This window comes from Epinephelus lanceolatus, chromosome 22, assembly GCF_041903045.1.
Source record: "Epinephelus lanceolatus isolate andai-2023 chromosome 22, ASM4190304v1, whole genome shotgun sequence".
Classification (NCBI taxonomy): domain Eukaryota; kingdom Metazoa; phylum Chordata; class Actinopteri; order Perciformes; family Serranidae; genus Epinephelus; species Epinephelus lanceolatus.
Genome location: NC_135755.1, coordinates 5,917,611 through 5,945,597, shown reverse-complemented (window position 1 = coordinate 5,945,597; position 27,987 = coordinate 5,917,611). Strand labels below are relative to the sequence as shown.

At 41.9% G+C, this 27,987-nt stretch overlaps 1 protein-coding gene across 1 annotated transcript; it reads left to right on the top strand.

Annotated features, from left to right (window-relative positions):
* Positions 1-53: 53 nt before the first annotated feature.
* On the top strand, positions 54-27,779 carry LOC117245835 (serine/threonine-protein kinase DCLK2-like). Its single transcript, XM_033609394.2, has 16 exons — positions 54-318; positions 877-2,195; positions 8,222-8,607; positions 16,168-16,294; positions 17,205-17,336; positions 17,455-17,543; positions 18,259-18,331; positions 19,452-19,557; positions 20,287-20,344; positions 20,877-20,996; positions 21,108-21,254; positions 21,651-21,784; positions 21,871-21,948; positions 23,030-23,126; positions 23,664-23,744; positions 24,084-27,779. Exons 2-16 carry the CDS (start codon positions 1,760-1,762, stop codon positions 24,207-24,209), a joined length of 2,190 nt encoding a protein of 729 aa, XP_033465285.1. The 5' UTR covers positions 54-318; positions 877-1,759; the 3' UTR covers positions 24,210-27,779.
* Positions 27,780-27,987: the final 208 nt, after the last annotated feature.

Sequence of the window (27,987 nt, the reverse complement as noted above, 5' to 3'; positions counted from 1 at the left end):
GTCGTCACGTACAGCCGCGGACGAGCGGAGAGAGGAGGGGAAGGGAGGGGGTGTTTAGCCGGTCTCTCCTCCCTCTGCTGCAGCGGCCATGCTGCTGTCCGCCGCCTGTCTCGGTGCATCCCGGTCCACCGCCGGTGTAGCCTGCCGCCGCTGCATCCCTGAATCCCAGGTTAGCGGACCGGCTTGGACCGGGTCGGCTCGGTCGTAGCGGTTCAGTCCGCCTGGATCCACCGGAGCAGACCCGAACACGGCGCCGGTTGGCCCGGGGGGAAGAGGAGAAAGCCTCCATAGCAACAAACCGGTTTCACGGCATTATTGGTAGGTGCCTCCCTCTCAGTGTGTGTGTGTATGTGTGTGTGTGTGTGAATGGCGCTGTCAGCACAGCTCAGCAGTGTTTGGGCGGATAGATGGATAAAGTCAATTCGTTTAGCAGATAAAGACAGAGACAAACAGCTCACAGGTTTCATCATCATTTGATGCTGAAGCTCGGGTTTTGCTCCTGGCTGCAGGTAAATTCAGTCTGACTGCAAATCAGTGGGGTTTTCTCACTCTGGCCTTGCAGGGAATTTAATTCCACTAAAGCAAGGTGGTTTTATTTTGCTTAAAACCTCTTATGCATGGTTGATTTGCCTGGATACATTAATAATGTACATGCAGAAGCTGTGGGACGCAGAGATGATGTCCGGAGGAAGTCTGCAAGGAACTGTGCTCATTATTACACCTTATTTAAATCAAGCCTGTGTTCGGTATTCTGAAATCTTTCCTGAACCTCTTCCTGCACCAGGAGAGATATGTGAAGGCTGAATGTGCCGGCTGCGTATCTGTCAGATCTGTCCTGTCAGTGAACCATGTGATTGTCTCCTCTTCTTTCATCAGTGATGGAGGGATGTTGGAGGATGCTGGGAGTGTGACTGAGACAGAAACCCCCAAACCGACCGGATTACCAGGATTACCAGGACTGCAAAGCATCGTGCCAGGTGTAAAGTGGGACTGCTGGGGCTCAGCAGGCTTGAACCAGGTCTGCGCTACAATGTGCTGGGTTTAGAGCCAGATCACCGGGGTTACTACTGGGTCGTTGACACTGCAGGAAGGTCACTGTGAGGACAAATCAGCAAAGTAGAGAGTAGATGTCTGAATTTCGGCCCCACTAACATGAGCGGTGTCAAAGTGGCCTTTAGTTAGAAACCCCACCTGGTCTCTCCGGATTAAAGCATCAATGAAATAGCTGAATTTTAGAATTCTTTTGGTGGAGAAAGGACTGTTTATAGTATTAACACAGTAGGATACCACTGGATTTAAAACAGGGTTACCTGATCTGCAGACGGATACTGGGACTACACTGGATTACAGAAACCCTGCAGCCAGGACCAGACACCTAAAAAATACCATCTTTTGGGGGTCAGCTGGGCTACAAAGCATGTTAGAGGTCTGCATGTTGAACATCACAGGGATTACAGCTGGTCTTTGAGAATCTGAAACCGTGTTTTGAGGACGACAGCCAGATTACTGTGTCTACTGGTTCTACATCGCTCTGAATGGGATTATAAAACTACTGTGGTAAAAGAACAGTTATTAGCTACTGGGTCTACAAGTGAGTCACCAAGCTTAGCACACATCTGATCGGGACTACACAGCAACTAGACTCAAGGTATCCGAGCTAAAAACCAGGTAACCAGGACAAGAGTCACTGTTATCATACTCGGAAGATGAATCTTTCGTAGCAGGGTCTCTGTTGAACGCCACCGGACCAGTATTCACCATGTCTTTGAGTAAGACCCTCGAGCTGGAGCACTTCGATGAACGCGAGAAGGTTCGTCGGGGACGCTCCACGCGCACTAAGAGAGATGATTCCACCGCCAGCGCTGGCGGCGGGGGGTCTGGCCCCAGCTCCCGGGGCAGCAGCCTGGTCCCAAGCCCTGCCCACAGTGCCAACTGCAGCTACTACCGGACCCGAACCCTGCAGGCGCTCACCTCGGAGAAGCGGGCCAAAAAGGTCCGGTTCTACCGCAATGGAGACCGGTACTTCAAGGGTCTGGTGTACGCTGTTTCCAGCGACCGGTTCCGCTCCTATGACGCGCTGCTGATGGAGCTGACGCGCTCGTTGGCGGATAACCTGCATCTGCCGCAAGGGGTGCGCACGATCTACACTATAGATGGCAGCAAGAAGATCACCAGTATGGACGAGCTGGTGGAAGGTAGGACTCATGACCTTCTCTGTACTCTGCCTCGCAACTGTCCTCTTACTTTGAATTTGCACTCACCTGTTGGCAAAACGTAGATAAATCCTGGAACCCATCGGCGAGCTTCAGACAACGATAAAGCCTCTGGGGGCAAGGGCCGATATTTAGGGCTGAGCTAGTGTAGCCAGCAGATCAAGGAGCCAAGACTAATTCTTCTGTGCTCCTGTCCTGTTGGCTAATCTCTAAAAACAAATAAAACAAATATCTGAGTAATAATAATATATATTATTACATATATTATTTTTGTGTGGCAATATCGTATCAACACACTGTGCCAAGTATTGATTTTTTTTATCATCATATAAATTACCAATATTACAAATACTAATTATAATTTTGGGGACACAATTTACAGTTGAAAAAAGGTAATAAATCGCAGTATATTTTATTGCAGTATTCAGCATATTGCAATAATATTGTTTTGTGACGCGATAATATGGTATCATGAGGCCTCTGGTGATTCCCACCTCTAATATATCGTAAAAATACGTTTGAAGATGTCTTTAAAAACAACATTTTTCATGTGAACGAAGATCGTTTTAAAGGTTGTTTCATAAATGCGTGATTTAATTTGTGCTTGTTCAAAGGTGGTGTAATGGAGGCGGAATCTAAGTGAAGATTTCTTTGTTTCTGTGGCACAAAAGGGGAATAAATAATAACAAAAACAAAATAAACAACAGCAACAAAAAACACAGGTATGAGCTATCAGCCAAATTGTTATGTTAAACATCGGTATTGGTATCGGCCAAGAATTTCACATCAGTACATCCCTAGTCAACAACTTTTGTCCCGTTGCGGACAGATTCTGCAGACATCAGCAGGATCTTTTTAGAGATTGAATATAGATTAAGCTAACTCACTTTAAAAGTTATATTCCTAAATAAAACCTACCTCTGTATACCATCTTTGTACTTACTTACAGTGCTTGAATAAGAAAAGTCTTAAATTTGGTTAAAAATTATCTCAAAGATGTCTTAAAAAGCATCCTGAAGACACCCGGGTAAAGCTAATGCTCCTATTTTATCACGTTTTTTCTAAGTTTGAATGTTTATCATGGACAAAAAAAAATAATAGCTCATTGTGAATTGAGCTTTCACTTTCTGTTTTTATGACAAGAGAAAACTACAGTTTCCTCATGTTCTCTGTCTTTGCTGCCGACCAGACCTCGGCCAAAACTGTCTCTCATAGGAATGAATGGACTCAACAGTCAAATGTCACCACTAAATCCTAATTGTCCAGACAACCTGTCACTCTCTCCGTCGGTCAATCAATTGATCTGTCCTCCTTAAACTTCCTCAGTGTCTCCTTCCTCTTTGCTCTCGGTCTGTCTTTGTCAGGAAAACACACATTAATTATTTATTTCTGTGCATCAACAGCTGAAAAGTAACAAGATAATCAATACAGAGAACATCAGGTGCATAGTTTATTGTTACTTTACCTTTTATCACCCTGTAGGTCGAGTTTTTAGAGATTTATACCCACAACACATCTTTAAAAAGATCTTACATCTGCCATCCAGTCTGACTGTCTTTCTCTCCCTGACTACCATCTCATTGGATTACACTTTTTAACAGGAAGCCGGATCTGTCTGAAGTCATTTAGACAGAAACAGACCAGCGGCTGAGTAACATCACTTACCATCAATATTGATGTGTGATTGGTGGTAATGTCCACTAATGAGCGGTCGAGTCAGGAAGCTGTTCAGCCAGAGACACACTGAAAGACAGATGCATCACTCTTTAAGCACTTTGTGGAATTAATAAACTGCAAACAGCAGACCGTGACGTGGAGAGTGGGAAACTCGTCACTGACGACTTCTCTGCTGCATGGGTGACAGTGTTTGTTTTCTGCTTTAAACCACAGAGATTTAACCAGCTGATCTTTGGAGGAACTTTGAACTTTTGAAGAGGAGGTCCAACTTCTAGGTGTCTGTTTTGTTTTGATTTGACAGAAAAAATCTTAATGTTGGACTTCACATTTTAGGGGTTAAGACTGAATGATTAACAGGTTTATAGCTTTTGAGCATTCACAGTATTTGAAAACTACAGATGACTGCATGATTGTTATTTTGGCACTGTATATATAGCACCATAGCCTACAGAGCCCCCTAAAGATACGGTACGGTACGTTGCGGTACGATATGATACGATATGACGTAGGGTTGGGTCATTATGAGGGAAAAAAAAACTGTCCGGTTTTTGTGAAAAAAAAAAAGCATTAAATCGGTCATACTGGATTTTTGGTACCGGTCGTAAAATCTGAGCTTTGCACGCACAGGGCTTGCGGACGTTCGCTTTTAGTCCGGGTGGACCTCCGCGGAGTCGGTCCGGTCAGTCTCAAAAAAAAAAAAAAAACCCGGTCCAAGACGGAGTACCGAACCAAACTGGTATTACCGAGAACCGACCCAACCCTAATACAATGCAATATGATACGATATGACGTAGGGTTGGGTCATTATGAGGGAAAAAAAAACTGTCCGGTTTTTGTGAAAAAAAAAAAGCATTAAATCGGTCATACTGGATTTTTGGTACCGGTCGTAAAATCTGAGCTTTGCACGCACAGGGCTTGCGGACGTTCGCTTTTAGTCCGGGTGGACCTCCGCGGAGTCGGTCCGGTCAGTCTCAAAAAAAAAAAAAAAAACCCGGTCCAAGACGGAGTACCGAACCAAACTGGTATTACCGAGAACCGACCCAACCCTAATACAATGCAATATGATACGATATGATGCGATGCGATATGGTACGATACAATGCAATGCGGTACAGTACAATGTGATACGATGCAATATGATATGGTACGATACGATGTGATGTGATGCGATGAGATATGGTATGGTACGGTACGATACTATACGATATGATGCAATACGATACGATACAATGCGATTCAATATGATATGGTACGATACAATATGATGTGAAGCAATACGATACTGTATGGTATGATATGATACGATACGATGCAGTATGATACGGTACGATGCAATATGGTACAGTACGATATGATACGAGAAATTTGCAACATTACAGCAGCAAAGGGAGAGCGCAAACAGGAAGATAGAAGAATAAAATATATAAACAAAGAGCATTTATATAAGCAAACAGTATAAAAACATAACGCAATATAATAAGGAAGCATCAAAAGAAGCAGAATATGATTCCGAGACAGGCTGAATGACTTGATTTTACATTATTGACCAATGGAAGTATAGATGTGGCACAGTTAAAAAAAAGAAAGAAAAAATACAGCGATACACATATTTGGCATTTTTTGCCTGATAATTGCTTTAAAAGAAAGTTCCTGTCATCTAACGGATTAAAATAAAGTACATCAGCTATAAATGTTGTCCTGACGTGTCAATAGCAGCTCAGGTTTACACACCAACACACACGCATTTGTATGAATCTATGAATTTAGTATTACTGTTGTATTATGAATTAATTGCATTCGTTTTTTATTAGTGTCTACCTGCAGACGGACAGTCGCTTGTTGCTGAATCTGAACAATACACCTCTTCTCCTTGTGTGAGATTATTGCTGCATTAAATCCCTGACAAATAAATATATGTGTCATAAAATGCTTTTAGATTCCAGTCTGTCCTAGCCTGGTCCTCAGCAGGAGTGTGAACCTGTAACCACAGTCCATGTCAGCGCCTTGTTGCTCACACAGAAGGTGTTGTGTGTTTTTATGGTTTATCAGTCAGGTGTTTGAATATAAACCCAGAGAGTCTGTCCAGCTGATTTGAATAGCAAAGTGAAAGTCAGCACCTGGAGAGACAAGGTCACACACACACACACACACACACACACACACACACACACACACACACACACACAACCTGGCGTGTGAACATGTAATCAGGATGAAAGAGTGAGACAGAAAAAGCTGTGTTATTGAGGCTGACGAGTTAGTGTGAGGGAAAAGGAGAGAAGACGGTGAGCTGTGCCGTCAGATAGATATAAAGAGGAACAGTAACATGAGGAGAGACAGAAGGTGAGCCGTTTTAACCATATAAGGTAAAACAGGAGAGTGACTGCGGGCTACTGGACTGAACATGTGATTGGCTGCAACCTGCCAGAGAACTTTAATTTATTATTTTAACACAAAACATTTAATTCATTAAAGCTACATCACTTAAAGGAGATGAAAAATTAATAGCATTACTGTGCTTTTAAGATGTTTAAGATCAGGTTAAATTGACCGTTTGCTAAACCGTCTCCTTTGTCCACATGATGAGGTGTAGTGTAACGTTTCTGTAGGAGGAGACGCGCTGTACATTTAGTGAGTGTAAAGTGTGGTGCGTTTTAATTTTTTAATCTGTATTTTAAAAAAAGTGATGTAAGGTGTAAAGACTAGGGATGCACGTGACTAGATGTCTAAACATTAAACGTCTGCCCCCTCGCTAGTCGGCACCAGAAATATCAGTCGGATAAACCAATTGACCTATGGCTAAGCCACGCCCCCCTCCACTCACTCGGACAAACTATCAACATTCAGTGAGCGGCGCTATGGCAGGTGTCACAGTACACGGCATTTCACAGGAGGCAACTGATGATTTTTGGGGACATAACGATCAGATGTCATTGAGAAGTAACCAAAAGGGCCTAAACTACGCATTGGAGGGATATATTCATCATTTTATTGTTGAGAAGGTCGATGAAAAGCTTAAATTACAAGCCAAAATTTACAGGTCACAGTGTACGCTTGTGAACCGCATCTGGTTGCCGTCACCATCAAAGACAACAAGTTAAAGTGCCACTGAAGTTAAGGTTTTTGGCTCAGAATATGAGAAAAGGGTAACGGCCTTTTTACCATCTTTACCAAGAGTGTCTCTCCGTTAGTTTGGTGCCTTTGTTATCTCTGCCATTACAGGTAAGTTAATGAAGCTAAGCTCCAGAAGTTAACGTTAGCTTAACTAGAGCCCTTTGGACAACAGCTAACAATGATGTACGATCACCAAAGTACAAAACTAGAACAAAATAGGCTAATGAACTCCCAGCAAACAAGGTGACATGATGAACAACGCAGCTAGGAGCTAACATTAGGCTAACTTTAGCTAACGTTAGCTAGAGATGTTAAAGATAACTTTATATTTCCAGCAAAGTGACAATATGTTGCCTCAAACACAATGTTGACTTACCTTAGAACAGATGTAGACATCATCGTTAATCTTATTCACGTTGAGTTGATGTTGTGGTCTAACGTTACCGCACAACTTTATCCAAAGGAGACACTTTTTTCGGTTGAGATGTGGTTTAAAGTGTAAAAAATACACCTCGTCGCCCAGCCTCTCAGGATACCTTGTGTCAGAGTTGCATGTACCCCATGCACACCGTTTGACCATTTTTAAACTTCAAATCTCTGAAAAAGCTCATAAAACCGAACAAAACTGACTTTCTGTAATGCATTTCAATGGACGTCCAGGCAGAGAATGTCCGAGTGTATGGGAATGGCTATATGCACTGTGATTGGCTCATCACATTTTAGGGCGGGGCTTACCCATAGGTCAATTAGTGTTTTACTCATGTGCAAGGCTGCTTAACTGTCATGCAGCCTCCCGCCACTAGTGGGTGCTACAAACCGAAGACTGGAGTTTTAAAACAGCACGGTGGGAAATTGGAGAGATGTCCTCTGGCCAAACCAGACTTAAGGTTTCAAAGTGCTCTTAATGCACACAATATTTTTGGGGGGTTTCCCTTTTTTAGACGAGTCGACTAGTCTGAATTAGTATTCTAATTTATTCAACAGGGAAATTAGTCGCCAGGAACATCCTGAGTAAAGACCTCATTAAATTGTGTTTATCCGCTCGAACATAAGTTAATGTCACCCTGGTTCCCTTGTCAAAAAGCTATTGGGATTCTTCCATTGGGTTTTGGATTATTGTAGAAAATAAACTCTGTTCCGTACCGTCCCCATTTTCATAATGCTGCTTTACATTTTGTTAGATGTAATTAAACTTTACCCACCCTCTCTCTGCTCAGGGGAGTGCTACGTCTGTGCCTCCAACGAGCCTTACCGAAAAGTCGACTACACCAAGATCTCCATCCCGAGCTGGAAGCCGGGTGCTGGCGCCGGGGCGGGACCTGCCAGCTCAAGTCGGCCCTCCACAGCATCGACAGGGGTGTCAGCCAGCACCAGCTCCTCCAAAGATCGTCCCGAAGGTCGTGAGAGCAGGGAGAGCAAAGACTTTATCAAGCCCAAGCTGGTGACGGTGATCCGCAGCGGCGTGAAGCCTCGCAAGGCGGTGAGGATCCTGCTGAACAAGAAGACAGCTCACTCCTTTGAACAAGTGCTGGCCGACATCACGGAGGCCATCAAGCTGGACTCCGGGGCCGTGAAGAGGCTGTACACGCTGGATGGGAAACAGGTGAGAGGATGTTTGTTTTTGGTCTTTAATAATCTGAATTTACAATCAAGTTTTGAGTTCTTACCACTGATACGAGACGTTCAGCAGCTTCAGTGGAGAAAATGTTTCTTTCGACATCAGGTATTGGTGCCATTCAGACATTCAGCACTCATACAGCGAGAAATCCAACAATTAAACCACACAAAGAAAAAATTCTGCACCCACAGAAGCAGAAAATATACCAGAATGCAACACAGCTACGGAGTTAATTTGTTTTGTTTTTTAAATAAGAAACAACCTTTTGTTCTTTTAACTTCTTTTCTGTACATACTTTTGCTTGTTATTCTTTTCACAAAGGTGTAAAACTGTGTGTTGGAGGAGCTCTCCTGGATGGTCCCATATCCCAAATTAGTGTGTCTGTATGAGCTTTCAAGTCGTAATGTGGAAACACGGATGTGTGTATGCTGCAAAAGTTTGCGTAATGAGTGTGGTTTGAACCAAATAGCAGCACCAAAGATAGAAGGGACAGTTTATTGAGCTCAGTCTCACTCCGAAGTTGACAAAATCGGACGCTTGGGCAGTGACTTGCGTAGTAAGAAACCAACAAGAAAGCCATCCTTTAACGTCGGTGAGACAAGGACGAAAGTTAAGATGGTGAAAGTCCAATTGGGGCGGGCGGGAGCGGTGGTGGATGGGTCCAACAAACACAGACTTTCACCTGAGAGCAGTGTTCATGTCCCGTAAGATTCTAACGCCAAACCCTGTTGTTTTTTCCTGAATCTAACCACGTGTTTTTGTTGTTGAAGGAAAAAAAAAAAAATCGATTCGCGGTGTTGTACCAACGTAGTGCTTTTATTTTGAAAGAGACTCTATGTCAACATTAAATTTCTTGTATAAACAGAAGAGTATTTTGAAAGAAGACAATACATGTAACAGGCAGAACTTGACACAATGTCCCAGAACGTCAACAACCAACACACCCAGGGTACCTTGCACGTCGTATGTGGACGTTGAAGGTCCATGACCAAATTGGGAGAATGGCATGTACGGCAGGTTGGAGGTGCACACTGTGACAGTTTGAAGGTTTATATCGGAGTGTCCCAGACTGGTTGCTGCATTGGTACACTCCATAAAACCATTTTAATCTTGCTTTTCCTGTCAGAGTTATTGCTACAGAATCTAAAGGGTGTCTGCAGGTCTGAAAATGAAAAGTTTCTCTGAGTTTCAGATGTTAGAAATCTTTAAAGCTACCACTGAATCTTTTTACTTTAACATACACAGGACAGCCACCAAGGAAACTTTCTTTAAAAAAAACTGGCATCATGAGTTATCGAAGTGTTTGTTTTTCATGTGTGAGGTTTGTATATTGTGAAATATTGATCTAAATATTGTGTTGTTATCCCTAAACTGAAGTGAGATCAGATAACAGAGGCTGAGGGTGAGTGGGAAAGAATCAAATTACTTTATTCGAAAATTCCTGCTGTGACTGTGTTCAATATCTGTTTGGATTATGTATAAAAGAGCATCTTTATGATGGAAGTTTCAGTTTGAAGTGTGTCGGCACAGTGAGTTCAGGCTCTTTGAAGCTTAATATTTGGTACTTCAGTGAAACATGGTGTCTGTTTAAAGCCGTGAAACTGCGACAGTCAGCTAGAGTAAATTTTTATGTCTCTGAATATGCTCTGATCCTCTCTGAAGCTCTTTTGTGCAGCTCATATCGAGAAAAGGATAGTGGTTTTAAAACGTAACACACGTTCACAGGCGGGTCTATTTTTACCACACACACACACACACACACACACACTTTGAAGTTACAGATAACTGTACTGGCTGTGACACAATGACAGTGGAGAGCTGAGGAAAAGCAGAGACAGCAGAGAGCTTGTCGGGGCGTCGGTGTGACTGAAGGAAGGTTGTTGCAGCGAACCCAGCTCGGAGTTCTACACACATCAGTGTCTGCCCACAAACACACTGCACAATTCGTGCAGCCCTGTTTGTATTTGATCAGATGCAGCTGCAGCATTGGCCTTGACAAACTAAAAGCAATGTTTGCATCGATGTTGGCTTCAAATTAAAAGCTTTCATTTCGTTTTATTTAAAAAATGTGACAACCTGAGAAATATTCAGCTCAAATTTGACATGTAACTTTTTTCTTTACAGTGTTTTTACGTACGTTTTTTATTCCCACTAAAAAATGAAGACAAATAAGTGAGTAATCAGACATATGAACACCACAGAAAACATACAAGATTAGTCATAAAAACTATGAGTAGTAGTAGTTACCATACTGATGTTGCACTGATGACTGAAATCTGCTCAAGTGGTATGGTTGGATATCAGAAACGTGACACAAAGTCCATTAGCTGTTTCACACTGGCAACTTTTAGCCCTGTGATTAGTCAATTTCAAAGTCAAAGTCAAAGTCGGATTGTGCCAGCGTGAAAGCTTTCTCAGCCCGGGGGCCAACAGCAGTGTGAAAAAGGCTAAAGTAACAGTATGTTGTTTCTGCGACTGGGAACATCTGTGCAGTTTTAAAAGCACAGCACCATCGATGGATGACAATTCACTAAGGTCACATCAGGTCAGTCATAACGGTAATACTAAAATATGCAAATATTGGGTAGCGGATTATCTCACACTGACAGAGTTCAGAAGATCTGAGAACCACACCATCTGGTAAAATATTACAAAAGAACTCTGTGTCAGACGACCGTGTGTTTAATAAAGATGTAGTGTTGGCTGAAAGGTAATGTTGCTTTAAAAATTGTTTAAAAAATAAGAACATAATGTGTGCACACAAACATATGTTTGTTTTACATCCTGTGTATGTGTTTAAGATCATTTTTAATCTTTAGGCAGTCACTGTTTTAACAAACTAAAAAACACCTAATAAACCCCTGTAGCTCACAGATGTCACGCTTGGAAATCAGAGCTGAAGCAAGTAGTTGATTAGAAACTGTTGTGTTGAAGCTGGGGGAGGCAGAAATCTGGAAAAGGCCAAATAAATGGCAGAATTCAACATACAAGCCCCTCCCACCAGACGACCACAGCCATATGCATGAGTTTCATACAGTAAAGAAAAGATTTATCAAAGATTTAAGCAAAGTTTATCAGACCACAAATGAGACAAGAATCAGCTGCTAGCAACCCGCCATCCCTCCGTGCCACTCCCCGCCGCTGTGGACTGCTTCCCCGGGAGGAGAGCAGGCAGCAGCTACGGAAACAGAGCTTCAGTTGGCAGCTAAAGTGGCTCGAATTCCGCCAGTGCAAACCCTCCAGTGCTGGAGGATCACAGCAGGCTGGTGGCAAGCAGCAGCGCAGGCTGGGTCTAAAGGCCTTTGCACACTGAGTCCGTTTTTTTCAGATAAGTTTTTTTAATCCGTCAACCGAAAAAAACCAAATCATTAAACACACAATACGTGACAAAACAAAAAGCCACATTTCCTCCTTCGCCTCTCTCCACAGGAGTTACCTATCAGGCCGTCACCTTTCATTTGCATGAAGCGGCGGAGCTGTCCTCCACATTCTGTGTGTGGTCCACATCCTCCTCGTCATCATCATCCACCTGAATATTACTATCTGACCTGCTGAAAGTGGCTGTCTGAGTTATGAAGGAATACTGTGCGCCCCGTTCCTCCGTCTCATCGCAGCTGTGTCCCTCCGCTTCATTTTCTTCACTGATTCGTCTCTAAAGGCTCTGACGGATGTGAAAAACAGAAAATCAAACCTGTTCTGGGATTTTCAATGATGGACAAAAGTGTCTAAGTCAGTGTGCAGACGTAGCTGACACAATGTGAGGTTGTTTTTATTTTTAGGCGTGCAATGATTTCAGACAAAAATAACCAGACTAAGTTTGCACAGTAATTTCCCTTTGTAATGGCAGCAACAGAAAGTTTGCTGATCCAGTAAGGAGTCGGGGCTGTCTGGTCTTCCAGAACTGGGGTTTGCGCCGGCTGGATTTGGGTTAGTGTGGCTGCTGACTGGGTCTGTAGTGTCGGAAAGTGAGGCGGAGGACACTGTGATTTGAGGGTCTAGCTAACATTAGCTGCATTAACAGAAGCAGAAGGCTAAACTTTTAGCAACATTTTCTCTTCACTTCACCGATATTGACACGTTTTGCTCCGTTTATTGTCAGACTCTCTTTTAGACTCTGTGTGATAAGTCTGTCTTCCTTCTTTGGGTTGCTTTGCAGCGGAGGCAGTTGTTGCCAATGCTGGAATAGCAACTTTTTCTGCAGGACTGCCCACCATTGAATCAGATGTTCACCATCTGAAGGGACGTGCACACAAATCTACATTTGTAGCTGCGATTGGCCAGAGTCTGATGCCACAGGATTAACTTTCTAAAACTGGAGAACGGAGCCAAGAGGAGGTGCAGAAGTCTAGTATTCTCTCCACTTAAATTACAATATGCACAAAGGTTATTATGGGATTTCTGCCCAATCATGTTCTCTGAAGGCTTTTATTTTGAAGGCAGCGTGTCATAACGAAGGCTTTTATTCTATGTCTGCCTCAGACAGCTCTCAGGCTCAGTCAGTCTGAATGAAACTGTGTGTGTGTGTGTGTTGTTCGTGTGTGTCCTCGCCTTCGTCCTTTCAGTTTGTGCAGCCACCTCAAGCAGCGGGATAGAAACCCCATCACACACGCACACATGCACACACACACACACACACACACACAGACACACCACACATTGACACTGCAGTGTAGTTGCCATGGTAACCAGTCATCCAGTAACAACCCTGTCTTTGCTCCACACACACCATCACCACACATACACTCACACACGCGCACACACACACAGTCTGTGCAGTTCCGGAGGCGTTGAGTAAAAAGTAAAACGGGGAGGAGTGAGAGGTGAAATCGAGGACAAAAGGAGGGAGGAAAGGAGGAAGTCAGGAGGAGGAAGAAAATAAGGTGTCGAGCGGAGAAACTGAGGGAAAAAGACGTAAACAGAGGAAGGTGTGAAGCTATTGTGTAAAACGTACAAAGGAACACACTCGTGGATGTGTTTTGCAGCCAGTTTCTTCACAGTAACTCATTAAAATCCATTTGTAGTGCTGTAAATGCTCTCTGTTAAAGAGATGATTTCAAAAAATATACTTCAGTCTGTCCATCAAATATGAAGCTGCAGCCAGTTAGCTTAGCATTAAGACTGGCAGTCGTGGACAGTAACTGAGCACACTGATTCAACTACAGTTCTGAGGTACTCTTACTTTACTAACTCAACCAGTGTTTTGGAGTAATTTTGTGTTGTGATATCTGAAGACAACTACCGTCTACTTGGTGCCTCTTGTCACATTTCAGAGACAGTTCCCCTCTAAATATTTCACGTGGTTTCATTTCAATAACTATTGGAGGCTCAAAGAGAGAAGCAGGTTCCTTCAACAGAGGAAGCTGCAGTTTCAGGACCGCAGTTGTAGGACCCTAATTTTTTGAGGATGTGGGTGAGGGGTGGATGGAGCGATGCAGAGGTGGATGTGGTGGAGGATGGGATGGATGTGATATAAGTCAAGAGACAGAAAGCAGTATTTGGGTGGAGTTACCCTTCAAACCTAAAGTACATGGGCAGAAAGTGGTATTTGGATAAAATAAACATTTTAAAGCAAAAGTATTTGGACATGAAGTAGTATTTGAGTGAAACACACCATTTAAATCAATAGCACTTGGGCAGAACGTAGTATTTAGGTGGAATAAACCTTTTAAACAAAAGGTTCTTGGACATGAGGTAGTATTTAGATGAATAAGCCTTTTAAACCAAATGTTTTAAGACATTAAGTAGTATTTACGTGAAATAAACCCCCCTTTAAACCAAAATGTCTTGGACATAAAGTAGTATTTTGGTGAAACAAACCTTTCAAATCAATAGCCCTTGGGCAGAATGTAGTACTTAGGTGGAATAAACCTTTTAAACAAAAAGTTCTTGGACATGAGGTGGTATTTAGGTGGAATAAACCCTTCAAGCCAAAAGTTCTTGGACATAAAGTAGTATTTAGGTGGAATAAACCCTTCAAGCCAAAAGTTCTTGGACATAAAGTAGTATTTTGGTGGAATAAACCCTTCAAACCAAATGTTCTTGGGCACGAAGTAGTATTTAGGTAAAATACACCTTTTAAATCAAAAGTACTTGGACACAAAGTAGTATTTGGGTGGAATAAACCAAAGTTCTTGGACATAAAGTATTTAGGTGAGGCAAACCTTTTAAATCAAAAGTATTGCGACATAAAGTAGCATTTAGGTCAAATAAACCTTTTAAACTAAAAGCAGTTGGACATATAGTAGTATTTGGTTAAAATAAATAAAGAAACTAAAGTACTTGGACAGAAGGTAGCTCTCGGGTGAAAGACGCCTTTAAAAGTCCTTCAACAGAGAGTGGTATTTGGATGTAATAAACCTTTAGAAACTCTAAGTAGGTAGAAAGTAGTATTTAGGAGGAGTAACTGTTTAAAACTAAAAGTAGTTGGACTGAAAGTAGTATTTTGGTGGCATAAACCCTTCGAACCAAATGTTCTTGGACATAAAGTAGTATTTGGGTGAAACAAACCTTTTAAATCAATAGCACTTGGGCAGAACGTACTATTTAGGTGCAATAATCCTTTCTAACCAAATGTTTTAAGACATTAAGTAGTATTTAGGTCAAATAAACCCTTTAAAAAACAAAAGTTCTTGGACATAAAGTAGTATTTGGGTGAAACAAACTTTTTAAATCAATAGCACTTGGGCAGAAGGTAGTATTTAGGTGGAATAAACCTTTTAAACCAAATGTTTTAAGACATTAAGTAGTATTTAGGTAAAATAAACCTTTTAAACTAAAAGCAGTTGGACATATAGTAGTATTTGGTTAAAATAAATAAAGAAACTAAAGTACTTGGACAGAAGGTAGTTCTTGGGCGAAAGACACCTTTAAAAGTCCTTTGACAGAAAGTGGTATTTGGATGTAATAAACCTTTAGAAACTCTAAGTAGGTATAAAGTAGTATTTAGGTGGAGTAACTGTTTAAAACTAAAAGTAGTTGGACTGAAAATAGTACTTGATGCATCAGTAATAATCTAATCAAATATAGTAAAACAGAGGACAAGTACATTAAGCTGTAAATACTTGTGTAGTTTTTCTACAGTATGATTTTAACGCAGGACTTTGACTTGTAACGGAGTATTTCTACATTGTTGTGTTGGTACTTTTACTTCCTCCAGTATTGACCTGGCCTCTGACAGTTTCTGTGTTTAATTCGTCCTCTCACTCCTCTGTTGATCCCTCTTTTCTTCACCTGTTATCTCCTGCAATTTGTCTGTCTATCCCTCGTCCCTCTGTTTAAATCTGGGACATTGTGATGTACTGTTTAATCCTCAGACCGTTCTAAGACAGCAACGTCTGTGTTAGAATACTCCAGCTGTTGCCTGCTTTGTCACACACAGACAGACAGACAGACAGACAGACACACACACACACACACACACACACACACACACACACACACACACACACACACACACACACACACACACACACACACACACACTCCCATGTGCACTGCGGTGTTTTGAAACGTTTGATTAATCAGTGTTTGTGTGTGTCTGTGTAGCTGACCTGTCTGCAGGATTTTTTTGGAGACGACGATGTGTTCATGGCGTGCGGGCCGGAGAAGTTTCGATACGCTCAGGACGACTTTGTGCTCACACACAGCAGCAAAACACCTGCTTTTGTTAACGGTGAGACACACAACACACACATTTCAATACATTCATTTATGTTTTCATTTTGGATGAAGTTTGAGAAACAATAATTAAAGAGATCACCAAAGTTAAAACTAAAAACAGGCCAGCATATGGAGGTTGCTTTGTCGACACCACCATCGTCTTCCCTTGTTCACTCCTCCGTAACCGGTCCTTACTCCTTCACAAAAAATATATATGTCACATCAACGCTGAAGGTATGGAACCAATTCAGACGCCATTTTGGACTTCAAACAAATTCTTTTTATGCTCCAGTATTGTCAAACCCAGCTTTTCCTCTATCTATGGCTGATGGTGCTGCTCAACATGGTCCACTCCTGGTATCATAAGGTTTAGAGACCTGTATATCAACAATACATTTGCTACTTTTGAGCAACTCTTGGTCAAATTTCGCCTCCTGAGCATAATTTTTTTTACAGATTCGTAGTTACATCCATAGTATGGATCCCCAATCCCCCACTCTTCCTGACGAGACACAGTTTGACACTCTTCTTGCCCCACTTCCTACTTTGAAAGGCACCCTGTCAATTATCTGTAGACACATTTGTTCTCTACAAACGACCTCACGAAACAACATTAGGTCCTCATCAGAGGAGGAACTGGGAGAGGAAGTATCTGTGGAGCAGTTGGAGGAGGCACTCAAGTGGGTAGACACTTCCTCTATCTGTGCTGGGCATGGACTTTTACTATGTAAACAGTCATAAGACACATTGGACCGAACAAGACTATCCAAAATCTAGCAGGATGTGGATCCCAAACCCCTGAAAATCATCCAAATGTTTAGGAGCTGCCCATCACTTGTTAACTTTTGGAAAGATATTTTAATCAGAGTAAAGGTGTAAAGGTGTAAATATCTTCATCTCTCTCTCTCTCTCTCTCTCGCCAGAGTGCAGAGCCAAGGCATCTCGCTCCACCGCCCCTGCAAAAACTACAACTCCCAAGAGCCCCAGCAGCTCTGGCTTCTCCTCCTCCAGGACTCCACCTAAAGGCCTGCCCAGAACGAAGTCTCCAGGTCCAGGTGTGAACCGAATGGGAAACAGCTGCTTTAAATTATCCTAAAATGTTTCCATAGTTTGTTGTTATCAGGATATTTTAACCAATCAGATGACTTCTTTCTATTCTGTGTGCGTGAGCAGCCAATGAGGCCTCAGGATCGCATTCAGCGGGGAAGTCCTCTAGATCCAGCCCCTCCCCCACAAGCCCTGGGACACGACGCAACCTCAAGGTCAGATGGATTGATTGATTGATCAGTTGGTTTTGGCAGCAGCAGCTGGGTTCGCCTTTTTTGATACATATTTTTTAACCATTATTACAGTGTGTGAATTAAAACTGAATAACAGAAGTGACTGATGTGGAAATAATTTGTTTAAATTAATCTCATACATTTGGTAAACAGCTCGGCTTATAGATAGAAAACTGGCATATTGTGTTTTTCAGCTGATCATATGAGAAAGTATCTGCAGATGTACAAGAAACACTGATGTAAACAGCCTGTTAACAGTGTAACAAACCATCGATCTGGATCGATACATCGATTCAGTGATCAAAGACCCAATGTCATCGATGCAAAGAGAAAACATTTATCAATATCATCATCTTTAAGATACGCTTTTGTTTTGAAAGTCTTGCATGGTATCGAAATGATATCGTGGCAGACGTAATATCGGCAAATATTGTATCGTTTTCCAAAGAATCAGTTGTATCATGATGAAACCAGTGATTTACAAGAAACAAACTAATATTACAACAAACATATAATTGTTGTGTAATCTGTCATTTTACAGCAGGCTCCATCTTTGCGTTGAATTTAGCTTTTTTCCCAATCTTCAGAATGTATTCACGAACTGCGTTTCTTTAAATCATGAATCAGGAACTCTTTCCATGTGTCTGTTTCCACTTCTCCATCTTGCATCTGACTCTCTTTTTACTTTCCTCTGTAGATGTCTCCTCGTCGTGCTTCCTCCACAGATGTAAACGGAGAGGCTGAGCAGACAGATGACACCGCTGTCGAAGGTGTGTGGACACTTTCCAGACTTGTATTTTTGTTGATGAGGAGTGAAAGGAAAACATGCATCTCAAGAAAAGAGTCCCTAAAATCTCTGGCATCAAGGGTTAGTCCCGGCTTTCACTCTGAGAGTCTTGAGAGTGTTTGGAAGTCAAAGACTGAAAACCTTTGAAGTGGAAGAGACTCAGGGGTTCAAGGTGTGAAAAGGTGGCAGGAAATCTTTTGAGTTTCTCGGCTCAAGAGAATTTTCACAGTTGACGTGTGAATAACAGATGTCAGACTCCTGGAACTTGTTTGGTTACAGAGAGAGCAGCGGCTCAAAGTTAACTAAACTCAGCCAAGTATAAAAGTCAACAAAGGAGGCTTTCACATTTGGGCTTGGATCCAAATCTGAGTACACTGCACTCAAAAGTTCAGCTTGTTTGATTAGTGTGAACAATGTGGATTCAAAGGTGTGTTAGTCTGTGCTTGAGTCCACTTGAAAAGGTGATCTTAAGTGCGGTTCATGTGTACATTGGTGTGGTTTGCATCAAGAGTGAAAACCAGCTGTACCAAAATGCTTAAGTGGACTGTTTTTTAACTAGGGCTGCCCCCTAACAGTCGACCAAACATTAGTTGACCAGAAAGGTCATTGGTCGGCAAGATTTCATTGGTTGCTCGTTGCAGAAAAAAAGGTGAAACTCTATGAGGAGCTGCGCCTTGTCAAAATAAATCCAAACCTATATGACTGGACCATGTGGGAATTTAATTTGAAAGGACAGACACAGGAAGTGTCCACGCTCAGCAGTCAGACAGGAGTCAGGTTAATTTCCAGGGCTGGTACCTGCGGTTATTCCACAGGCTAGTTAATAACATGTCGGGCAGGAAATCCAAAGTGTGGGATCATTTTGAGAAGGTGAAGGACAAACCCAAGGTGATATGTAAACTCATTTTCATTGGTCGACTACAAACATGACGTATCATCTGAAACATGGAAGTAGCTACATGCCCATTAGCCCACAGCGTCATTAACAGGCGGCTCGCTCAGTGTGTGATGTGCACTTGTAGATAAAATACACTGAGGCGCTGCACAAATTCATCGTACCTAATATGAAAATGCCTTAAAACCGTTCTCTCCTCTCCTCACAGTGAACGGGAATCGCTCCGTTTCGTCCTCCATCATCAACGAGAAGTACCAGGTCGGTAAAGTGATCGGAGACGGAAACTTTGCTGTGGTCAAAGAGTGCGTGGAGAGGTAAGGAACGTCAAAAGGTACAATTTAAATAATGAAAAAAAACCCTCAAAATACACTTTGTTTTTATACCATTTCGACAAAACACTATGAACAGTACAGACGACACAGAAAAGAAAAATATCCGTGTAGTTAAATGAAAGGCCTCCAGCAGAAGGATCACTGCGAGGATTCAGTGATGTATAAGGGCGCTTTCACACCTGCCCCATTTAGTTTGGTTTAATCAAACTCAACACAGCAATCACACTCAGGTGTGCACCAAAACAACCAGACCGAGACCTTCTTAAAGAGGCGGTCTCGGTCTGGTTACAAATGAACTCTGGTGCGGTTGGTTTGTGTGAGAACATGTTCCGACCTGGATCTGAACCAACTGCAGTCACATGACACATTGTTTGGGTTAAGAATGAGCATGTTACAGTCCTGGAGGATTATTAAATTAAATTAATTGACATAATCATTAGGTTATTAATCAATCAAAATCATTTGCGGATTTCAGCCTCTGAAACATGCATCTGTCAATTTAATAATCGTAAACTGAGTATTTTAGAGTATACAAGACATTTAAAGACATTTAAAGATGTGACACTGAGTTTTTTTTCTTATTTTTGGCTTTTTCTGACACAACATTTAAGAGTGATTAAAATATAATAGCTAGATGGTAGTTTAATTATTAACACTGTAGTTACTTTAATGAAAATTCTAATTTCAAATTCAATGTGTTTTAATCGACAGGTCAACAGGACAGGAGTTTGCTCTGAAGATCATCGATAAAGCTCGCTGCTGTGGGAAGGTAACACTAACACTGTAGCATTAATACTCCAGATTTATTCTAAAGCCCAGTTCAGACCGAAGATTCCTGACTAGACAAAACCGTTTTGGAACATTGTGGAGAAAAGTTGCGGCTGTGTGAACTTGCCGGTTTCATCAATGTAGCCAGTATTTAACTATCACTATGCTCTTTCAGATTTTGAGAAGCTACAAATTATATTCAGCCTCAAAATAAGTCCGAAAAGCTGCAAATCAGAACAGAAGTACAGAGAGTTGTTGCATAGTGATGATACACCGTCTCATCTGGTTGCATCGGTGTGAACCGGCAGGTTTTTAGAATGGAGCATTGACGGTAGTTGCCTGTTTCAACTCGTCTCGTCATAAATTTTTGGTCTGAACTGGACGTAACAGGAATAAACTCATGCACACCTCAAAAATGATTATCTAACATATTCCAAGTGTTAAATTTAAACCACCAGCAGCCAATTAGAGATTAGCATATATTCATACTGTCAAGGTTTTGCTAGATATTTTCTATGTTTGTGTGTGAACAGGAGCACCTGATAGAAAATGAAGTGGCGGTGCTGCGGAGAGTTCGACATCCCAGCATCATCCAGTTAATTGAGGTGGATGAAACGCCCAGTCAGCTGTTCCTGGTCATGGAGCTCGTCAAGGTCAGGCCTCATCATCATCATCATCATTTTCTTCTTCTTCCTGTTTGACTCTGCAACTAAGAATGTGACGAAATATTTAACCAACTGTTTTCATGCCTCTGCCTCCTTCAGGGCGGCGACCTGTTCGACGCCATCACCTCCTCCACCAAGTACAGTGAGCGTGACGCTAGCGCCATGGTGTTCAACCTGGCCGGAGCCATCAAGTACCTGCACCGGATGAACATCGTCCACCGAGACATCAAACCAGAGAACCTGCTGGTACACGTACACACACACACACACACACACACACACACACACACAGGCCAAAACTGAAGAAGCATAGAATGAAAGCTCATGAGTGGTTTACCTGCAGGAGAGTCAGAGACAGGTGAGGGGCATTAGCTCGATGAGATGGGTGTGGTGGGGATGTGTGGACAGGTGATAGGCTGGCAGGAAGGTGTGGTGGAAAGGCATGTATGGCAGGTAAAAAGTGCCCAGATAGTGTAGCTGGTCACGTTGTTGCTGCAGTGTGAACGTAGCATAAAAGAAATATTCCTGCACATAAGCGAACTCTCTGCCAGGAAGTGAATAAGCACAGTGAGTGTAAGCATTCTCATTAGGCTTTGGTGTGTGTACTGTGTGTATTTGAAGCTTTGATTGTATGTACTGCAGGTGTGTGAGTACCCAGACGGCACTAAGTCACTGAAGCTGGGTGACTTTGGTTTGGCGACGGTGGTGGAGGGACCGCTGTACACCGTCTGTGGCACGCCGACGTACGTCGCCCCAGAGATCATCGCAGAGACTGGGTGAGAGAAATACAGAGTTTAAGTTGGTGATAAGAAAAAGTTAACACACACTTCAATATTAAAGTGTGGTGTGTATGTGTGTGTAGTTACGGTCTGAAGGTGGATATCTGGGCGGCAGGAGTGATCACCTACATCCTGCTGTGTGGATTCCCTCCATTCAGAAGGTCAGTGTAAATGAAATCTGGGTAAACAACTGTGTCAGTTTGTATTTTATTAAAAGGGAACTCTGTTTTTTTTTGTAAACCTGGACCCTGTTTTACAATGTTTTTGTGTCTAAGTGACTCATGGGAACAGCAGTTTTTTGAAAACGTTTGAAAACGAGGCGCGGCTCCAACTAGAAAACAATGTTTTGATGCATTGGATGTGCTGAATGTGCATATTAAGGCAGTACAGGAGGAGGTGCACATTAATAATCCTCCAGGACTGTAACATGCTCATGTTTAACCCAAACAATGTGTCATGTGACTGCAGTTGCTTCACATCCAGGTCGGAACACCTTCTCACCACAAATGAACCGCACCAGAGTTCGTTTGAAACCGGACCGAGACCACCTCTTCAAGAAGGTCTCGGTCCGGTTGTTTTGGTGCACACCTGAGTGTGATTGCTGTGTTCACACCTGCCCAAACGAACCGCACGTAGGGGGCAAATGAACTTGAGTTTGATTGAGGCAAACCAAACAGGGCAGGTGTGAAAGCACCCTAAGACACACTTTGCATACTTCTACATAACAAACTACTACCAGCACTATAGTATAGGTATAGTATAGTATTGGTAGTAGTTTGTTATGTACAGAAAATGTGTCTCACTCTTCTCCAAAAGATTTTCAGTGTCAGGGCTGAATATTTAGTTGATTTTGACTGTGAAAAAATCTGTGAGATTTTGGAACGGGACCTCTCATTAGCAAGACTTGGACACAAAACAGACTGGAGCAAGTAAAAGGTACAGAAAAAGGTTTCATTTGTCTGAAGGGTCCTTTCTGTAATGTTGTCAGACACTTTAATAATCTGAGCCTGTCAGTGACAATTGCTTTACATCACATAAACAGTTGAGGCACATCTTCCTCGGGGAAGATGAAGAGGGTGTTCCCTCGCTCAGACACAAAAACCTGGAAAAACACGGTCCAGGTTAAATAAATACCAAAGTTCCCTCTGGTATATCATGTAAAATTAACGCTGTTGAGTGATAAATATGATGTAATTTTGGTGCAGTTGATTCATAACATTTCCTTCCTCTTCCTGTCCTCAGTGAGAATAACGTCCAGGAGGAGCTGTTTGATCAGATTCTCAGAGGGAAGCTGGAGTTTCCGTCTCCAGATTGGGACACCATCAGCCTCCCAGCCAAGGTACCACTTACTCATAAGCCCCGTTTCTACCAAACACTTTTGGTATAGTACCTTTAGTCCTTCTCAGGCAAGCTCAGGGGTTTAGTGTTGCTGTAGCCCACAGGAACGACGCTCCGCCAAGTGAGGATTAGAATATATGACGTTCACATGAGCCAGCCGAAATTAACATACCGTATATAAACGCTTGAAGATGTCATCCAAGAGAGACAATAAAACTAATGGAATGGTCAAAGTTGAAATTTAAGGTGTGCTGATTGATTCAATCACATATTTAAATGATACTTTTGTTAATAAACAAACAAGTAACAATTAATAACTAAATCAAAACACCTCTGAGCCACCTTTAAGTGTTTACAAGACTAAAATTGCACAACTTTGAGTTGCAAAAGTTTCTGTGATGACACGACTGCAGGATAAACATCTAATCATGTAATCCATGTGAAATTCCTTCCATACCTTTTGCAATAGATTTCAACAGAACATGAATGCAATCAGTTTTACTGCAGGCTGTTGACAGTCACATGACCTGTTCCTCAGATGCTGATCAGTCAGATGCTGCAGGTGAACGTTGACACTCGTTTCACTGCCGAGGAGGTCCTGTCCCACCCCTGGGTGACGGTAAGAACACACCTGTAAACACGCAAATACACACATACAGACTACAAGAGAGGAAGTGTGTTTTATCACTTTGGATTCTGAGAATCACTTTGTAACGTACGTTAAAGCAGAAGTATGTTCTATGGTTACTTCATGAAAGCAACAGTTTGAGCTTATTTGTCAGTATCTCTTTAAAAATAGACTGACCGAAATATTTGGAAAAGTACAGTTATTCAAAAAACAGAACAAAAACTAAAACACAAGCACATTAAATTACAAGATAAATGCTAAAAAATAAACCGGGTGCTGACTTTTATGTTAACTTTCATAATAAAACTTGTTTATAATGTGTCTGTTTAGGATGAGGCTCCCGTAGACTCCAACACTGTGAGCAGCACTGAAGAACCGACCAGTGGCGACGCACTGGAACCAGAGCAGGAATCCCCAATACTGGAAACCAAACAAGTTCCCTCACCTCTGGTTTAAAACACACCCCCTTTGATCGACCGGAAACCCAAAAAGTTTCCCCACCTCTGGTCTCGACCCGTCCAGGAAACCAAACAGGTTCCCTCAAATATGGACCAGAACACGTCCCCTTTCATCTACTGGAAACCAAACAAGTATCCCTATCTCTGCTCTAGAACTCCTGGTTCGTGCACTGAAAACAAAGTTCCTTCACATCTGCTCTAGAATATGCCCCCTTTCATCTAATGGTAACCAAAGGAGTTCCCAAACCTTTGGTCTAGAACTAGTCCTGTTTCATCCAGTGGAAACCAAACAAGTTCCTACATCTCTGGTTTTGAACAAGTCCCCTTTTAAAAACTGGAAACCCAAATCAAAACTAGTCTAGAACTCTTCCTTTTTTCCCCCTCCAATAAAATCTTGATTTTTATCACCTGCAGTCCAGAGCACATCCTGTTTGATCTTGTGGAGCCCAAATGAGTTTTATCTTCTGGAAGCAAAACAAGTCGACCACCATCCAATTTAGGAGAGGACTTTTTACAGCTACCGGAAACAAAATATGTTCTCTGGCATCTGATCTAGAACACCTTCCTGTTTCTTCTACTGGAAACCAAACAAGTTCCCTCATTCTTGGTCTACAATAAATCCCCATTTACCCACTGAAAACTGACCAAGTTCCCTCAAATCTGGTCTAGAATCCTACCTGTTCAATCTACTTGCCTCAGTGCTGGTCCAGAAGTGTCCCATTGCCTTTATGGGAAACCAGTTTTGGTCCTGAAAACATCTTGTTTCACCTACTGGATACTTAGCATGTTCTTGTACCTCTAGAAACCAAATAAGTTCAGACAAATCTGATCTAGAACTCATCCTATTGCATCCACGGGAAACCAAATAAGTTCCCACAAATCTGATCTATAACTCGCCCTGTTTCATCCACTGGATACCAAATAAGTTCCCACAAATCTGGTCGAGAACTCATCCTGTTCTTTCACCTGAAACTAAATAACTTTCAACTCCTCAGTCTATAATACATCCCCTTTTATCAATTGGAAACCAAATGAGTTTTCTTAAATCTGCCCTAGAATCAGTCATGCTTCAACTACTGGAAACCATCAGGTTCCCTCTAGTCTCGAACATGTATTTTATCTTCCAGAAACCAAATCTATACCCCCTTCTCTGATGTAGAATGTATCCCATTTAATTCAATGGAAACCAAACAAGTTCCCTCAAACCTAGTCTAGATAATGTCCCTTTTAAAACGTAGACAAAAGGAGTTCCCATACCCCTGGTTTAGAACATGTTTATTTTCATGTACTGGAAACCCTAAAAGACCAAACAATCAATCAAGTTCCTTAAAATCTGGTTTAGAACACGTCCCCTTTTATCAACTGTAAACCGAATAAGTCCCCACAAATCTTGTCGAGGACTCATCCGGTTTCATTCACTGGAAACCAAACAAGTTCCCACCAACCTGGTCTAGAACTAGTCCCGTTCTTTCCAAATTACGTCCTTTGTCTAGAATCACCCTCAGATCTGCCCTAGAATCAGTCCTGTTTCAGGTACTGGAAACCAACAAGTTCCCTCACCTCTGGTCTAGAACATGTCATATTTTATCTAATGGGAACCATCCAAAGTCCCCATCACTGTCTAGAATCATCATCAAGTATCCTTATCTCTACTCTCTGTTTCATGTATTCGAAACTGAACAAGTTCCTTCAAACCTGGTCTAGGATATGTCCTGTTTTTCAATTGGAAACCAAAGTTGTTCCCACATCTGTGGTCTAGAACACGCCCCCTTTTAATCAATTGGAAACCAAACAAGTTCCCCTCATCAAGATCTCATTCTGTTTTTATTTCTTTCTTGATTTACTAGAAACCAAACTTACTACTTATTACTTCAACTTGACACCAGACGAGTTTCTCGCTCCTTGGTCTTTAGAGACGTTTCATTTTATCATCTGGAAACTGATCAGGATTTCTCACCTCTAGTCTGGAACAGATGCTGTTTGCTCCACTAGAAAAAAAATCAAGTTCCCCATCGTTATTTCCAACTTATCTCATGGAAACTGTCCTCACCTCTGGTCTGGACCAGCATTTAATCGACTGAAGACTTTCGAGAGTCCCGTCTCTGCTGCTGTACTGAAAAGTATTTACATTGTCTTTGATAAGCTCCAACATGAGATGGGGTCCCATTTTGTTTTGGCATTTGACACTGATGAAGTCGTCTCACTGCTACTTGAAGGACACACTCCATATCAACACTGGGACACCATGAAGGTGCTATTGGACACATCTTGTCTCATGGGACTGGACCCATTTCCTTAAAATGGCCCTCACCTCTGGTCTGAATGACTGAACTCAGAGGGTCTGAAAAAGGCCACAAACCACTTTCATAGGGGAAATATACAACTGACTCAACAACAAATGTTCCCTCTGATAAAGGGATTATTTTCTCTGTAGTCCCTGCCGTTTGGCAACCAGGATGTCTTCCATTTATTCTGGGAAACATCCCATTTCTCCTGCCTTTACCCTCCAGCTCTCCTTCCGCTGACCTGAAGGATGTTTCTCATTTCTTCTATATGGCGCCCACCAACCCAAGGAGATATTTGAGTACTGTGCCTGTTTACGCTGCTGATGAATTCCTCTTAATATCCTAAATCTCAGCCATTTCCTTCCATAGGTTCCACTCTTCAAACCCCAGCACTTATCATTAGCTGTACAGACAGATGAGGCTCATTGTTTTTGGTTTTTACAGATTTTCCCTAAAATATACGTTGGTTTTTGAAAAAGACGCAGGTTGGTTTAAAAGATAAAACATTTTAAAAAATATGCGTTCTTGCCAAAAGTTGGATGGGAAAATTGACATCATTCCCATGTTTGTACATAAAGCATGAAGTTGGAGCAGGGAGGTGATTAGCCTAGCTTAGCCTAAAGACTAAAGGAGACTATGTCCAAGGTTTAGAAATCACTTTACCAGGGACTCTAAAGCTCAGTAATTAACACATTATAGTTGCTGCATTTAATCATTACACAAAAAGAAATGTGAAAATGGTTTTGTTCACCAATAAATCGGTCCAACATGTAACTCTTCATAAAACCACAAATGTTTTTCTGCTTGTATTTTTGTTATGTTGATTTTTCAAAAAACAGATTTTAAAGGCTTTAACTCTTGAAATTAAACATTACCGGATTTGTTTTGGAAAAAACGGAAGAACACCAAAAATAATGAGCCTCGTCTCCACAGTGTACTCTACCGAGGGACACTTTCCAACACTCCCGTCTTTCACCTGTTCCACAGCCTTCGTACTGTAACTCAAATTAACTGAGTGTCTTCTAAACCTCACAATTTTGGAAAAAAAGTTTCACCAACCTTTCAAAGGTTTCTACCTGCAGTATGACTGAGGTCAAGGGGCACATCCCAGTCCATACCCCGAGCTCCCTGCCTCTCCTCCCGCCTGCAAGTTAGCGGAGGATAAAATATGTTGTAAATACTGTAAATATCACTCTGTCTGTTGGTGTCTGTCTGTGTGAGTCAGTTGTGAAGTAGGGAAACAGTAGCAGTTTTGAAAAAATAAATACTACAATGAAAAGAAACAATCATCATAGACATGATGTGTCAGTACCCCGAAAAAAAAAACCTTGTTTTCCCTAAGCAGCCAATGTGTTGAATTCAAAACATATATATTTTCCACATTGATACTGGAACATTTTGACAGTTTAACATTTACAGTGGTGCAAATCTGAAGTATCTGTACTTTACTTGAGTAGTACTATTTCATGACACTTACACTCCTCTGTAGGC

Coding starts and splice junctions, on each gene's coding strand:
- LOC117245835 (XM_033609394.2), top strand. CDS start 1,760: ATGTCTTTGAGTAAGACCCTCGAGCTGGAGCACTTCGATGAACGCGAG. Junction 2,196..8,221: donor TATGGACGAGCTGGTGGAAG/GTAGGACTCATG, acceptor CTCTCTGCTCAG/GGGAGTGCTACGTCTGTGCC. Junction 23,745..24,083: donor TGTCCCACCCCTGGGTGACG/GTAAGAACACAC, acceptor GTGTCTGTTTAG/GATGAGGCTCCCGTAGACTC.